Source organism: Marmota monax, unplaced genomic scaffold (genome assembly GCF_021218885.2).
Source record: "Marmota monax isolate L192 unplaced genomic scaffold, Marmota_monax_Labrador192_F-V1.1 WCK01_AAM20220418_F8-fsc00001, whole genome shotgun sequence".
In the NCBI taxonomy this organism is placed as follows: Eukaryota; Metazoa; Chordata; class Mammalia; order Rodentia; family Sciuridae; genus Marmota; species Marmota monax.
Genome location: NW_026693777.1, coordinates 25740812 through 25755091, shown reverse-complemented (window position 1 = coordinate 25755091; position 14280 = coordinate 25740812). Strand labels below are relative to the sequence as shown.

The following is a 14280-nucleotide window of genomic DNA, read 5'->3' as shown; positions in this document are numbered from 1 at the left end:
ATTACTTGTAAAAAATTATAGACACCTGAAATGTTAATCAACAAGCAAAAGATTACTCAAATTCAATTATATTCATATGCTGAGCTTTTTTTTTTTTTGGTACCAGGACCCAACCAATGAACACATCCCCAGCCCTATTTTGTATTTTATTTAGAGACAGAGTCTCACTGAGTTGCTTAGCACCTGACTTTTGCTGAGGCTGGCTCTGAACTTGTGCTCTTTCTGCCTCAGCCTTCCAAGCTGCTGGGATTACAGGTGTGTACCACCATGCCCAGCTCATATGCTGAACTCTTAATAGCAGTTATAGTGAATTAATCTGGGAGCTGTTTGCATTTAACCTGAGAAAATCTCAGAGATACGATGTTGAAAGAAAAATTAAGTTTTAAAAATATTTTTAGGCTGGGTATGTAGCTCAGTGGTAGAACACTTGCCTAGCATGTGTGAGACCTTGGGTTCAATTCCCAGTATGGCAAACAAAACAAAAATAAAAATATCTGTATGTTGTAAATTGATGTGACTTTTATATAAATAAAATCATAAACATTGTTACATATTTTATGCATATAAACAAAATTGTCCAAAATCTTTTAAAGCAACGTGAAATTGACTTTTATATATTTGTACAATAGTTTCTAATCTGTTGTTTTTCTGAAAAATATATCCTTTAATTTTTATATATTACCATGTGTACATTGTCTCTTCCAACTATTTGCAAAGAGCTCAGCTCAGTGACTCCTGATAAACAGTGAATAGTTATTTTTCTTGACCTAATGAGAAGGTAGGAATTTTGAATCAATTCTAGGTGTGTTATTAATTTTGAAGATTCATATGGCAAAATGAAACAAACTTGAAAATTTCTTTTCTTTTTTTTTTTTTTTTTTCTAATTTGTTTTAGGTCTCCTCTTACCTGGGTCTCATTATTTGGGCCGTTTCCAGGATCGTTTAATATGGATAATGATTCTAGAACGTGGCTATACTTACTGCTGTATTAACATTAAGGTCAATGTGCATTGTTGAAACTTCTCTAATAGTTTTTATAGTACATGTGTAAAATTTTACCTGTTGTTCACACATCAAACAGTGACTCAAATTGAAAGAAGAATGTCCTTTTAATTACCAGTGAAAACACCTAGTGATTTTTTTAGACAACTTTCAATAAGCACATAATGATAGCTACCTGGTGTTGATTTTAGAATAGAACATGAAAACAAAATATACTTGCTTCCTTTTCTTCCTGACCTTTTTTTATCTGTATCTAACTGAACATCTCAAAAATGTGATTCAGTAATAATTTTAAGTCATATATGATATAAACATTCTCAGCTTAATAAAAACCATCTTCTGACTTGTGTCTACCTGCTATAGCCTTCTTCACTCTTTCCTTTAAGAACAAAATACTATATTAGATTTGCTTATTATCATATCTCCAATTTCATTTTTTTTCATTCTAACTCTTATTTCATAAGTTAGTCCCAGTTAATCTCCTCTAATGGTTCTTTCTTTTTTTCCTTGACATCTGCACATCAGAGTGTCCCAGAGCCTAGCAGTCATTTGTAACAACTTTACCCTTCTAGTTACTCAAGCCAAAAGTAATGGAGTCATGTTTTCCACTTCCATACCCCACATTCACTCTAAAGTTCTGTTTGCTCCACCTTTAAACTTTTCACAACACTTCTGGCTGCCTTCATCCCTTCCCAGATGATTACAATAGCCTCTTAATTGCTCTCCTTGCTTCTGTGTATGCGTCCTACAGTTAGTCAGCCAAAAGGATCTTTAAACCTAAATCAGATTATGTCACTTCTCCACTCAAAGCCCTCAGTAGATCTCTTCTTCCATTCAAAATAAAAGCCATGGCCCCAAATAGGTTCCCTAGTCCCTGTTTGTCATTATCTACTACTTTAATTCTCTCACTTTACTCCAGTGCACTGGCTCTTCCTTCTGCCTAGAAGTCTCTTCCTCCAAATAATTACATAGCTAACTCCCTCACTACCTCCATGTCTATTCTCAAATGTCATCTTAATCTCTTACAGACTTTTTCTTTTTTCTTTCTTTTTTTTTTTTTTTGAGTACTGGGGATTGAACTCAGGGGCACTTAACCACTGAGCCACATCCCCAGCCATATTTTGTATTTTATTTAGAGACAGGGTCTCACTCACTTGCTTACCACCTCGCTTTTGCTAAGGCTGGCTTTGAACTTGGGATCCTCCTGCCTCAGCCTCCTAAGCTGCTGGGATTACAGGCATGTGCCACTGCACCCAGCAACCTTCATATTTAAATTATATTCCCACTCCTATGCCAGCAACCCCAACCCTTGGCTTGCTTTACTTTTTCTTTATTTTCCTAGTACTTATACTCTCTAAAAAGCTGATACATTTACTTATTAGTTTTATTGTTGATTGCCCTTACTCTCAAATGTGAATGTTACAGGTCAAGGATCTCTTACTTTTACTCAGGAATATATCCTAAGCCCCTGGAACAGTGCCTGGCACAGAACAGGCTTTAATAAATGTTTGTTAAATGAATAGAGAATGAGTAAATTTTTTAAAAAATATATTTTTTTTCTTTTAGTTGTAGATGGACACAATACCTTTATTTTATTTATTTGTTTTTATTTGGTGCTGAGGATACAACACAGTTGCTTCACACGTGCGAGGAAAGTGCTCTTCCACTAAGCCACAATCCCAGCCCAAAAATTAGTGAACTTTTTTGTCTTAGCATAGATTAGGTAAAATTTCTGGTGAGCAAAAAGCTGTCCCTTCAGACCCATGGTTCTCAATTGTAGTCCCCAAACTAGTAGCATTAGAAATGGAAATTCTTGAACCCTACTCTGAACCTACGAAATCAGAAACTCAGGGTTGAGTCCAACAGTCCTTTTTTGTTGCTGTTGTTGATGAACCTTTATTTTATTATTTATCTATATGCAGTGCTGAGAATCAAACCCAGTGCCTCACACATTCTAGGCAAGCGCTCTACCACTGAACCACAAACATAGCCCCCACAGTCTTTTAAGAGTGCTCCATGTGATTGACTCACCTAACGTTTGAGAACCTGTGTTCTAATCTACATGTCCAACTTTAAGAAGGAAATTACAAAACATATAAATTATCAAGGACATTTTGATTGTTTTATTTTTAAAATGCTATGATTTAATATTACCTGATATTATGGATCATTTCTTTTGGTCTTTGTGCTTTAAAAATATACTTTTTAGTGACAGTTGTTTTTTGTTTGTTTTTTAAATCAGTCTGACTTAGACTATGCCATCTTCTAACACTTATATTATACTTTCACATTTACAAAACTTAATTAATCTTCAAAAACCTATGTACTAGGATTCTTTTTCTTTGAAAAAGAAGGAAAAGAAACAGGGTAGGTACTGATTTTGTGCCAGCACCTGGTAGAGCCATGATTTGAAAATGGGTTCTGAAGGCACTGGTAGTTTTGAGAATATAAATTAACACTACTACTAATGATAATAGTAAACAGCAACCTGGTATGTCCTCTTTAAGTCATTCCTTCTAAGGAAGTAATCAAAATGTGTTTAAAATTTGCGTAAGAACATATTTTTTTTTTTAGTTATTGATGGACATTTATTTATTTATTTATTTATGGTGCTGAGAATCGAACCTAGTGCCTCATACATGCTAGGCAAGTGCTCTACCACTGAGCCACAGCCACAGCCCAAGAAAATGTTCCTAATTTTCATTCACCAAGTCTTTATTTGTTGCATACTCACTGTGAATGGGTTTAGGCACTGGGGATATAGTTGTATCCAAAACAAAGCTATGAGTTCATCTTGTATTTGGAGGGGATAGACAGTAATCAAATAAATCTGTTGTTACTATCCTATTGTCATTTTAAAAACTGGAACAAGAGTACAATTACATAAATTGTGGCATATTAGTATAATGATTTTCTTACTCCCATAAAGTTTGGTGGAAAATATATTAAAACTACTATTTATACTTTATAATTCTAGTTTTACCTTTTTTCTTACAAAACATTCTAATTTAAGTTTTTAATGTGTAACTTGCCTTAGACAGTATATATAGGCTTTTAAAATTATGTTTGTATTCAATAAAGTTATTTATCTAATTTCTAGTGGAGTTCTATAATTTATTTTAAAATAATGGTGTTTTTACTATCTCTATCCAGTTTGTATTAAGGTATAGGTCTTGAGTTAAATAACTTTTTTGGTTTTTTTTTCATATTTTTATGATGAGAATATACAGGCATTTACAAAACTAGTTGCTATTCTCTATGTAATAAATGATCATAAACTCAAGTATTTTATATTTCCTCTTAGGGGTTAGAATTACAAGAAACATCCTGTCATACTGCTGAAGCCCAGAGAGTTGATGAAGTTTTTGATAGTGCTTTTGAGCAGGAAGAATACACAAAAGTATGTTCCCTTAATGAACACTTTGGGAATGTCTTGACCCCCTGTACTGTTTTGCCTGTGAGACTATATTCTGATGCCAGGATTGTCCTATCTGGCATAATTGATTCCCATGAAAACTTAAAAGAATTTAAAGGTGACCTTGTTAAAGTGCTTGTGTGGATACTCATTCAGTACTGTGCCAAAAGGCCCACCTTGCAAGAGGATATTCATAAAAGTGAAAGTAAAAGGGAAACACCTCTAGTGATCCTGCCAGCTTCAAATACTTCCCCACGTCCAAAGTCCCCAGAAGACACAGATAGTTTAGATTCCAAAACTTTTGAAGACTGGTCTGATGATAATATTTTTGATGATGAGCCAACTATCAAGAAAGGAAAAGAGGGAAAAAAGCAGTTGAAAGATTTTCCAGGAACAAATTTGCCTATTCCAGGATCAGTAGACTCACAGAGAGTTGGTGATCATTCTACAGGTACAGTTCCTGAAAACAGTCTTTATAAAGCTGTTATGTTGGGATACCCTGCTGTTGACAAAGGAAAACAAGAAGACAAGGCATATGTCCCTCTTATGGACTTCAGTTGTTCCTATTCTCATTTACTGAGCTTACCTGAAGAATGGAGGTCTAACTGTATGCCTAAAGCCATAATGAAAGAGCTGAGTTCATTGTTTCCAGAAGACTGGTACCAATTTGTTTTAAGGCAGTTGGAATGTTTCTATTCAGAAGAAAAGGCCTCAACTCTACTGGAAGAAATTGCAAAGGATAAAGTTTTAAAAGACTTTTATGTTCATACAGTAATGACTTGTTATTTTGGTTTAATTGGAATAGACAATGTGACTCCTAGTCCTGGTCATATATTAAGAGTTTTCAATGGTGTTTTACCCTGGTCTGGTGCCTTGGATTGGCTCACAGAAAAACCAGAACTGTTACAACTAACTTTGAAAGCATTCAGGTAACTCATTTTGATTATAATGTGTGACATTGTTTGAAAAATGGTATTTTGTTTGTAATCACCTAGAAGACTATTTGATTTTTAATGTTTTTAAAGCCAATTTCTTAAAAATGAAAAAAAAATGCTTAGTATGTATTGTGATCATATTGACAGTACACTTTAATTTCTACTTCCTTTGCTTTTTTTAATGTGAAGGACCTAGTTTTCAAATGACTTATTGGATTTCTTCACCTTAACTGCATCATTTCTCCTTTAATTTTTTGTCTGAAATATAGATAATTTCAGTTCAAAGTCTTAAAAATATTGATTGAACAAATCCATTTCCTCTATGGTTCATTTTAAAATATTCTAAAACTGTTTGATTCTCCCTTCTTTTTAGGTATACTCTGAAACTAATGGTTGATAAAGCAAGTTTAGGCTCAATAGAAGACTTTAAAGAGCTGGCCAGCTGCCTTCATGAATATGAAAGTGACTGGTACATTGGTTTAATATCAGATGAAAAATGGAAGGAATCAATTTTACAAGAAAAGCCATGCTTGTTTGCTCTGGGATATGATCCGAATATGGTAAGGTTAAAAATGTTCTTAAATCAGTTATGAAATATTCACACTAATAATTGTATTCTAGCTTTTGATATATACATGCACACAAAAATCATAGTTTCAAGACATTTTTTATCGTGACTTAATGATCACAGTAGTCCAACCTTAGAATAGCTGTTTCAGAGACAAATAAAAATGTGTAGTCATTATATAACAGTGAACATATGAGATAGCAAGTATAAGTACAAGTATAGCATATTTGACAAAATAGATCAGATTCCTATACCCAGTTCAAGAGTAAGAATTATCATTTTGGATTTGACTCCTAGAAGAGAAATTAATTTATAAATGGAAAATTATTTATTTTGCTGATATGTATACTTTATTTGAAGCAAATCTAACCTGTGAGAATTTAGAAATACTCGAAATAGGGATTTTTTAAAGATTTAATATCTGTACTGTATTTAAAATGTCATTGATTGTGCACAATACGAAAGATTCAGTATTATGAACCTATTGTGGGTTCCAAGCCTGCCTTAGCATGTGAGGAACTCTCTTAAGTTCTCTTCCCAGTAAAACTGATGAATAATAAACTTTAAAAAAAAAAATTCATTTAAAGCCTGAGAAATAATTCTAAGGGCATGAAGCAAATAAAAGAACACTAATTCAGAAAACAATACTAAAACAGTAAGAACTGTGAGATACCAGTATTTGAACCACGACTGCCTTCCCTCTCAGCAATACAGAAACTCTATTTAGACTGGTACAACCAAGAACACAGGGTCCTCTCTCCCCTCTGCTCCCACTTGGAAGATTGTTTTCTCAGGAAAATCAGGAGTCCAGTATTTCTCATCTTGTTTCCTCCAGCTATCTGTTGCTGAGGTCAGACTCTATGTATTTATAGTTGAGGTAAGAATTACTTTCTGGCCAACTACAGTTGTGGAAAGGAAGCTTTGTCATGTTATCACCGATAATTTTGGATCCCTGATGATCATTGCCTCCTCATAAGATAGAGGTTCTTCACTAAAAAAAAACAAACTGGAAAGACTGGGGCTCCTGTTTCCCCTCCACCAAGTGTGTATCTCCTTAAGCAGAAGTGTCACTCAGAACCATGTTACTGTTCCACTTCTTGTCCAGAACTCTGCTTCGCCCACAGATTTTTTTTCCCCTCTGGGAGAAGCAAATCATTAAAGCCTAGAACTCTGAAATTCATCCTGAAAGAACTGATTCATTTGCAAGTGTGAACACATTAAAGCCTAATATGCACTCCAAAGCAATGGAGGTTGTAACAATTACAAGGTATATTCATTAGAAATACAAGCTAAACTGTAAACTGGCTAGATTAAAAAACTAGGGAAAGAAGTAAAGAAGAACACTCCTGGGGTCAGAACAAATGTCAGACACTGACATCAAAAACTTTTCCAAAAATTTTTCCCAAATTTAATGGATCAATCCATGGAGCAAGTTATGTCCCAGGTTGCTGTTGCAAACAGAGTAACTACCTGGCAATCAGTGGAGTTTAACAGCTAGGTATAACTATTTAATGAAGATAGCTCTCCCCAAACCATTGCCATTCCAAAGTAATGGTGAGCATTCACAGGGATACACTACCAGAGGAGCAATATCTGAGATGTTAAATGGTAGGGTTAGTAAGGGGTGGGAAGGAATTTACTCACAAAAGTAATGTAGTCATTCATTAAACAAAATAGTACATAAAAATAGCAAGTTCTGGGGTAGGGAGTAAGGAGTATCAGTTACCCAAGTCAACTTTTCGCCATTGTGACTAAAAGACCTGACAAGAACAGTTATAGGAAAAAAGTTTATTTCAGGCCTCACAATTTCATGGGTCTCAGTCCACAGATGGCTGACTCTATTCCTTAGGGCCTGAGGTGAGGCAGAATATCATGGTGGAAGGATGCAATGGAGGAAAGCAGCTGGGGACATGGCTCTAGGAAGCAGAGAGAGAACTCTGCTCAAAAGGACAAAATATAAATCCCAAAGACATGCTCCTGGGGACCCACCTTCTCCAGCTACGCCCTCCCTGCCTACAGTTACCATGCAGTTAATTCCTGTTGTGGAGGATGTTAACATACTCCCATAACCCCATCATTTCACCTCTAAATTTTCTTACATTATCTCACACACGAGTTTTGGGGAGACATCTCATATTTGAACCATACAGAGTTTTTACAGTGTTATCTGAGCCATTCAGTTTTCAACAAAAAATTATAAATTAAATGTAGCATGTCAGTAGATATAGAAAATTTACAAAAAGGAAAAGAAAAATTTACTAGAGGGGGCTCACTGGTAGATATGAACAGGCAGAAGAAAGAATTAATGAACTTAAAGATTTTAGGTTGATAGTTGTACTATCCAAAGAATGTTAAAAAGGAAGATAACTTCAGAAAATGTGGAACATCATAAGTTGCACCAAAATGCACATAACTTACCAAAAGAAGGAAAAGAAATTATCCAAAGAAATAATGGCTGAACACTTGCCAAATTTATCAAAAACATTATGCCAGAAAGATAATATGCAGCTAACAACAGAGCAGTATAATACATGAAGAAAATCTGACAGAAATGGAGAAATAGGCATCAATAATAATATTTAGAGATTTCAATACCCTACTTTTAACCATGAATAGAATTAGATAAAGAAATAGAAGATTTAAACAATACTGTAAGTCAATGATACCTAACAGACCTATAGAGCACTCCACCCAACAACAGAATATGTATTCTTTTCAAGGGCACGTAGAACATTGTCCAGGATAAATCATACACTAGGATATAAAACTGCTCAATAAATTTAAAAGGATTGTTATAATCCAAAGATGTCTTCTGACCACAATAAAATGAAATTAGAAATCAGTAAAAGAAATTTAGAAAGTGCACAGATATTTGGAAATTAACACACTCCTAAGTCACCTCTGTATCAAAGAAGAAATCCAAAGAGCAATTAGAAAATACATTGAGATGAATGAAAATGAAGACACACATACCAGAACTTCAGGAAAAAAGCAGAAGCATCTCAAATTAACCCAACCTCCTACAACATATTGGGGAAAAAAAGAGCAAATTAAAAGCAAACAGAAGAAAAAAAAAAGATTAGAGGAGTGGTTATGAAATAGAGAAGAGAAAAACATATAAACATTTCAGTGCAACTAACAACTGATTCTTAAAAAAGATCAGCAAAACTGAAAAATCTTTAGCTACTTTGGCCAAGAAAACAAAAGAGATAGAAATTCCTAGAATAAGAAATAAAAGAGGGGACATTAGTACTAACCTAGTAGATTTAAAAATGACTATGACTTATTATTGCCATTAAATTATATATCTTAGATGAAGTGAAAAAATTCATACAAACTACTAAAAATTAGGAGGAAATAAACAAGAGGTTGAATTAATCAAAACTAATCCCAGAAAGAAGCTAAGGCCCCAAAAGACTTCATTGTCTAATTCTACCAAACATTTAAATGATTATTAATACCAGTTCTTCACAGTTGCCTCCAGAACAAGGGAGGGGAGCATTTTTCCCACTCATTCTATGAAGCTACTATTACCCTGATTTAAAAAACTAGACAAAGATATTATAAGGAAAAAAGACTACACATCTCTAATCTCTCATCACTATGGGTGCAGAAATTACCAACAAAATACTAGCAAACTGAATCCATTATTCTATAAAAGAATTATATACCATGATTAACTAGGTTGCAAGATTGATTTAATATTAAGGAAAATTATTAACATAATATACTACACATAGGATAAAAAACAAAAACCACATAATCATCAGTAGACACAAAAATCATTTTAGCAAAATCCAATAATCTTTCATAATAAAATCACTTGAACTAGGAATATAACTTGAGTATTCAACATGAATTTGGGGGATGGGGACGTAAAGATTGTCTATAACATCTGGCTAGAACCCTTAATACAAGGTTTAACAAAAAACTGCAACAGTGGACATCCTTGTCTTCTGATCTTAGGAGGGAAGCATCCTTTTTTTTTTTTTTTTTAACCAATAAGTATGATGTTAGTTGTGAGTTTTTCAATGTTAAATTTGCATGTATATCAGAATATATCATATACATGATTCATTCATGCATCCCAATGTATACAACATATATATTTGTAGAACTTACAATTTATTAGTCTCTGTCATATCATGTATATTTATATGTTTTCATGCATATTTTCAAATGTATATTCTTATGAACACTGGTAAACCCTAATCTTGATCTTAATTTTCTAATTTTAACCCTAGATCCATACCAAATTTGATATTACACTTTCTTTTTTTTTTTAATTTGTTATATATGACAGCGGAATCTATTACAATTCATATTAGACATATAGAGCACAATTTTTTATATCTCTGGTTGTACACCTTAGAAAGAAATTTAATGGGTAAGATTTATACCCTGAAAACTATAAAACATTGTTGGAAAAGGAAATTAAACATCTAAATAAATTTAAAAATTCTTATGTTCCATTCAATGGAAAAGTGGTCATCTTGGTGCTGGGATAATTAGCCACATTCAAAAGAGTGGCATTGGGTTGTTAATACTAGTTTCCCAGGACTTCTAGAACAAATTATTACCAAAGACTGACTGAAAAACAAACTTAGTCTCTCACAGTTCTGAACTAGAAGTCTGAAACCAAGGTGTCAGTAGCCATGCTTCCTCTGAAGGCTCTAGAGGAGAATCCTTCCTTACCTCTTCCTTCTGGTGGTTCCTAGCTTTCTTTGGCTTGTGTTACTATAACATCCATCTGTCTGCATCTTTGCATGGCCTCCTTCCGTACATCTTGTGGCAATTCTTCTACTTCTTTTTAAGGACACCAGTCATTGACTGACTTAAGGTCCCACCTAAATGCAGGATGCTCTCATCCCAAGATCCTTAAATTATATCTGCAAAGTACCCATTGCAAATAAATTCACATTCATGGGTACTGTGGGCTAGGACTGGAATATATTTTCTTTGAAGGTGCTGTTCAACCCACTCCAGATCTTACTTTATACACCATATAAAAAAAAAATACATCAAAGAACTAAGTGTTAGAGCTAAAACTATATATATCTTGGGAGAAAACATAGGAGTAAATTTTCACGACCTCAAACTTGACAATGAATTCTTAGATGTGACACTGAAAGCATGAGAAATAAAAATAGATAAGGCTTCAATGGACATCGTCAAGTAAGTGAAAAGATAACCCAGAATGGGAAAAATAATTACACATATCTGGAAAAGGACTTGTTACTATGCAACGTTTCTCTAAAGAAATGGCCATAGCCAATAAACACATGAAAAATGGTCTACAGCATTTACATCATTAGTCATCAGGGAAATGCAAATCAAAACTACAACCTCACTTCACATACACTAGGATGGCTGAAACAAAAAGATAATAACAACTAATGACAAGGAACTGTGAAGAAATTGGAAACTTCATACATTGCTGTTGGAATATAAAATGGTACAGTTGCTTTGGAAAATACACTGGCAGTTTCTCAAATGGTTATGCAGAGTTACTGTATGAACTAGCAATCCTAAATTTATACCTAAGAAAAACAAAAACAGATCAACCTAAGAACTTGTACACAGATGTACAGCAGCATTATTTATAGTTGCTAAAAGGTACAATCATATAATTAAACAATACTCAGCCATAAAGGAATGAAGTACTGATTTACGCTACAACATACATGAACCTCAAAAATATGCTAAGTGTGAAAAGCAAGTTATGAAAAGTCACATATTTCAGTGACTCATTACATTATGATTGCTTAAGGCAAGGGGGTATGAAGAGACAAGAAAGTAAGAGCTAAACAATATGGGACTCCATTTTGTTCTAAAGTTAACTGGTGATTGTTGCACATATATGTGAACATACTAAAAACCATTGAATTATAATTGTTAAATGAGTAAATCATATAGAATATAAATTATATCTCAATGAAGCTGTTTCTAATGTGGAGCCTATTGCATTATTACCCACTGATGAGTATATATGATGTATGTATTATTGAAGTTATGTGGCCTGAAACCAGAAAAGAAAAGAAAAGTAGCTGAAATTTTGCTGTTCTGGAGATTAAATGAAATAGCTATCAGGAAAATTTTCTTCTCATACTTACTTAAAGAGCTAAGAAAGAAAATACAGGTGATTCTTAACTCTAAATATAAACAAATTGTGTGTGTACATTTTAAAACACCCGTTTGTTTTTAATCTTGGGAGAAAGTTTGTCTAACTGCAACAAGATTTTCTCTAATTTTTAAGTAAAATATAAAAGTCCTGATGTAATCCCTTTTTCTTTTCTTTTTCACTTTTCCCTCCCCTTTTATATTTTAAAGGGAGTTTATACTGGGAGAGTACTGACCCTTCAAGAATTGTTGATACAAGTTGGGAAGTTAAATGCAGAAGCTGTTAGAGGTCAGTGGGCCAATCTTTCATGGGAATTGCTTTATGCCACAAACGATGATGAGGAGCGTTATAGTATACAAGCACATCCTCTACTCCTAAGAAACCTTACAGTTCAAGCGGCTGATCCTCCTCTGGGATATCCAATTTATTCTTCAAAACCTCTCTGTATACGTTTGTATTAGAGCCCATTTTGACTTATAAATGTAATATCATCAACGGATGTTTTACTAGAAAAGTAACAATGTAAACTTCTTGTAACTTTAGTGGACTTTTTCCTGCCCCAAGGATGCCTTTAAAAAGTTAAGCTTCATAGAATGAATTCCCTTAATCATCTAACGGTTTAGAAAAACATTAATAACAGCATCTTTATGTCTAACATAAAGTTAGAAATTGGCCAATATTTGTGCCCTATGGATTATGGTAGGCTTTGATAAATACAATAAAACATTTTTATATAATTAGAAATTAAATTTGTGTTGCTTTCTTAAGTGTTTGATAGGTGACTGGCCTTTAAAAAAGTCAACAGTTATGTAATTTTTACATACATAAAAAATATACATACCAGTGTTTTTAAATCCATTTAAGGGTTAATGTATACATATATTTATTTAAAATATAATTTTTATAGTCTTTTTAAATGTTGTACTGTTTTAACATTTCATGATTTCATACTGATGTATTTATGTCATGTACCTCAACTCAGAAATCTTAACAACTTTTAATAAAATCTTTCCAATAAAATCTTCTCCCTCTTTTCCAAATATCTTTTTTTAACATATGTGAAAGAAATAGTGCTCATCCCATGCATTGTGTGAATGTACAGGAAGAGCAATTTGAGGGTAATCTGAGTGTGCCTGCTCATTGATCTGATTCCTTATGCATTTATTTTCAAATGAATTTCTTGATTCAAAAAAAAAAAAGACCTCCCCAAAAGGACTACCAATTATTAATGTCTTAAGGTATATTAACTAAAGTTAGAAGATGGAGATAATTTTTTCATAATGTGATCGGAATTTTATTTTTATCCTCTTGCTACTTAGGAACATTTTACAAATACTTATAAAAGGGATGAACAATGAAATCTGCATCAGTTGAGACAATGAATTTCCTCTACTTATTTAATTTCCAACTAGATCTATAGGAGCCTGCTAGATTGGTAATGTAGTGATGTATTCTTCTTAGAAATAATTAAAATTATTTTAAATGTACCTGTTTTTTTTATTATTGTTGTTATTATCAGTCCATTTATTTACTGTGTAGACCAGTTTACTCTTAACATTAAAGGATAACTTTTGAACTAACTTTCAGTTAGATTTGCGGTTTTGTATTACACCTGAGTTCAAGTTCGGGTTTATGATTTACATAATTGAGATTTACTAGCTGTACAATTTTATATATTATTTTTTTAGAAAAATTTCTTGTCATTAAAAATTAATTATGGGGCTGGGGATGTGGCTCAAGCGGTAGCGCGCTCGCCTGGCATGCGTGCGGCCCGGGTTCGATTCTCAGCACCACATACAAACAAAGATGTTGTGTCCGCCGAGAAATAAAAAAAAAATAATAAAATATTAAAATAAAAAAAAATAAAAAAAAAATTAATTATGATGATCAGTTTTAATGCTGCATGACATTCTGTTTATTTATTTGACCACCTCCCATAATAGGAACTTTAATTTGTTTAAAGATTTTTATTATTATAGTGATGCCAAGCCATGTCTTCCCTTGACTTTGCTTCTCCTCATTCATGGCTGAAGTTTCCTCATTCATTTTTCTATCTGCTCCAGTCTGGAGTCTATCTCTACTACTCACCCAAAGTTTAAAAAGTTATTATTGAGGTCATTATTTACCTACATATTTTCAAATCAGCAGGCCACTTTGTCTCATCTCACCTATCCTCTGAGTAGCATCTGGTATATTTGAACACTCATTCCTGAATCACCTTTTGTGTTTTCTTCTGGGC

At 33.4% G+C, this 14280-nt stretch overlaps 1 protein-coding gene across 3 annotated transcripts in view; it reads left to right on the top strand.

Moving 5' to 3' along the window:
* The window catches only part of Pcnx4 (pecanex 4), a 33005-nt gene extending 19384 nt beyond the window's left edge, over window positions 1-13621 (top strand). For all 3 annotated transcript variants that reach the window (XM_058584616.1, XM_046461116.2, XM_046461117.2), the window contains 4 exons: window positions 896-999; window positions 4307-5346; window positions 5726-5912; window positions 12251-13621. In XM_058584616.1, the coding sequence (XP_058440599.1) occupies window positions 896-999; window positions 4307-5346; window positions 5726-5912; window positions 12251-12502 (1583 nt within the window). In that variant the 3' untranslated portion in view covers window positions 12503-13621. The remainder of the gene's footprint in view (window positions 1-895; window positions 1000-4306; window positions 5347-5725; window positions 5913-12250) is intronic.
* The last annotated feature ends 659 nt before the right edge of the window (window positions 13622-14280 follow it).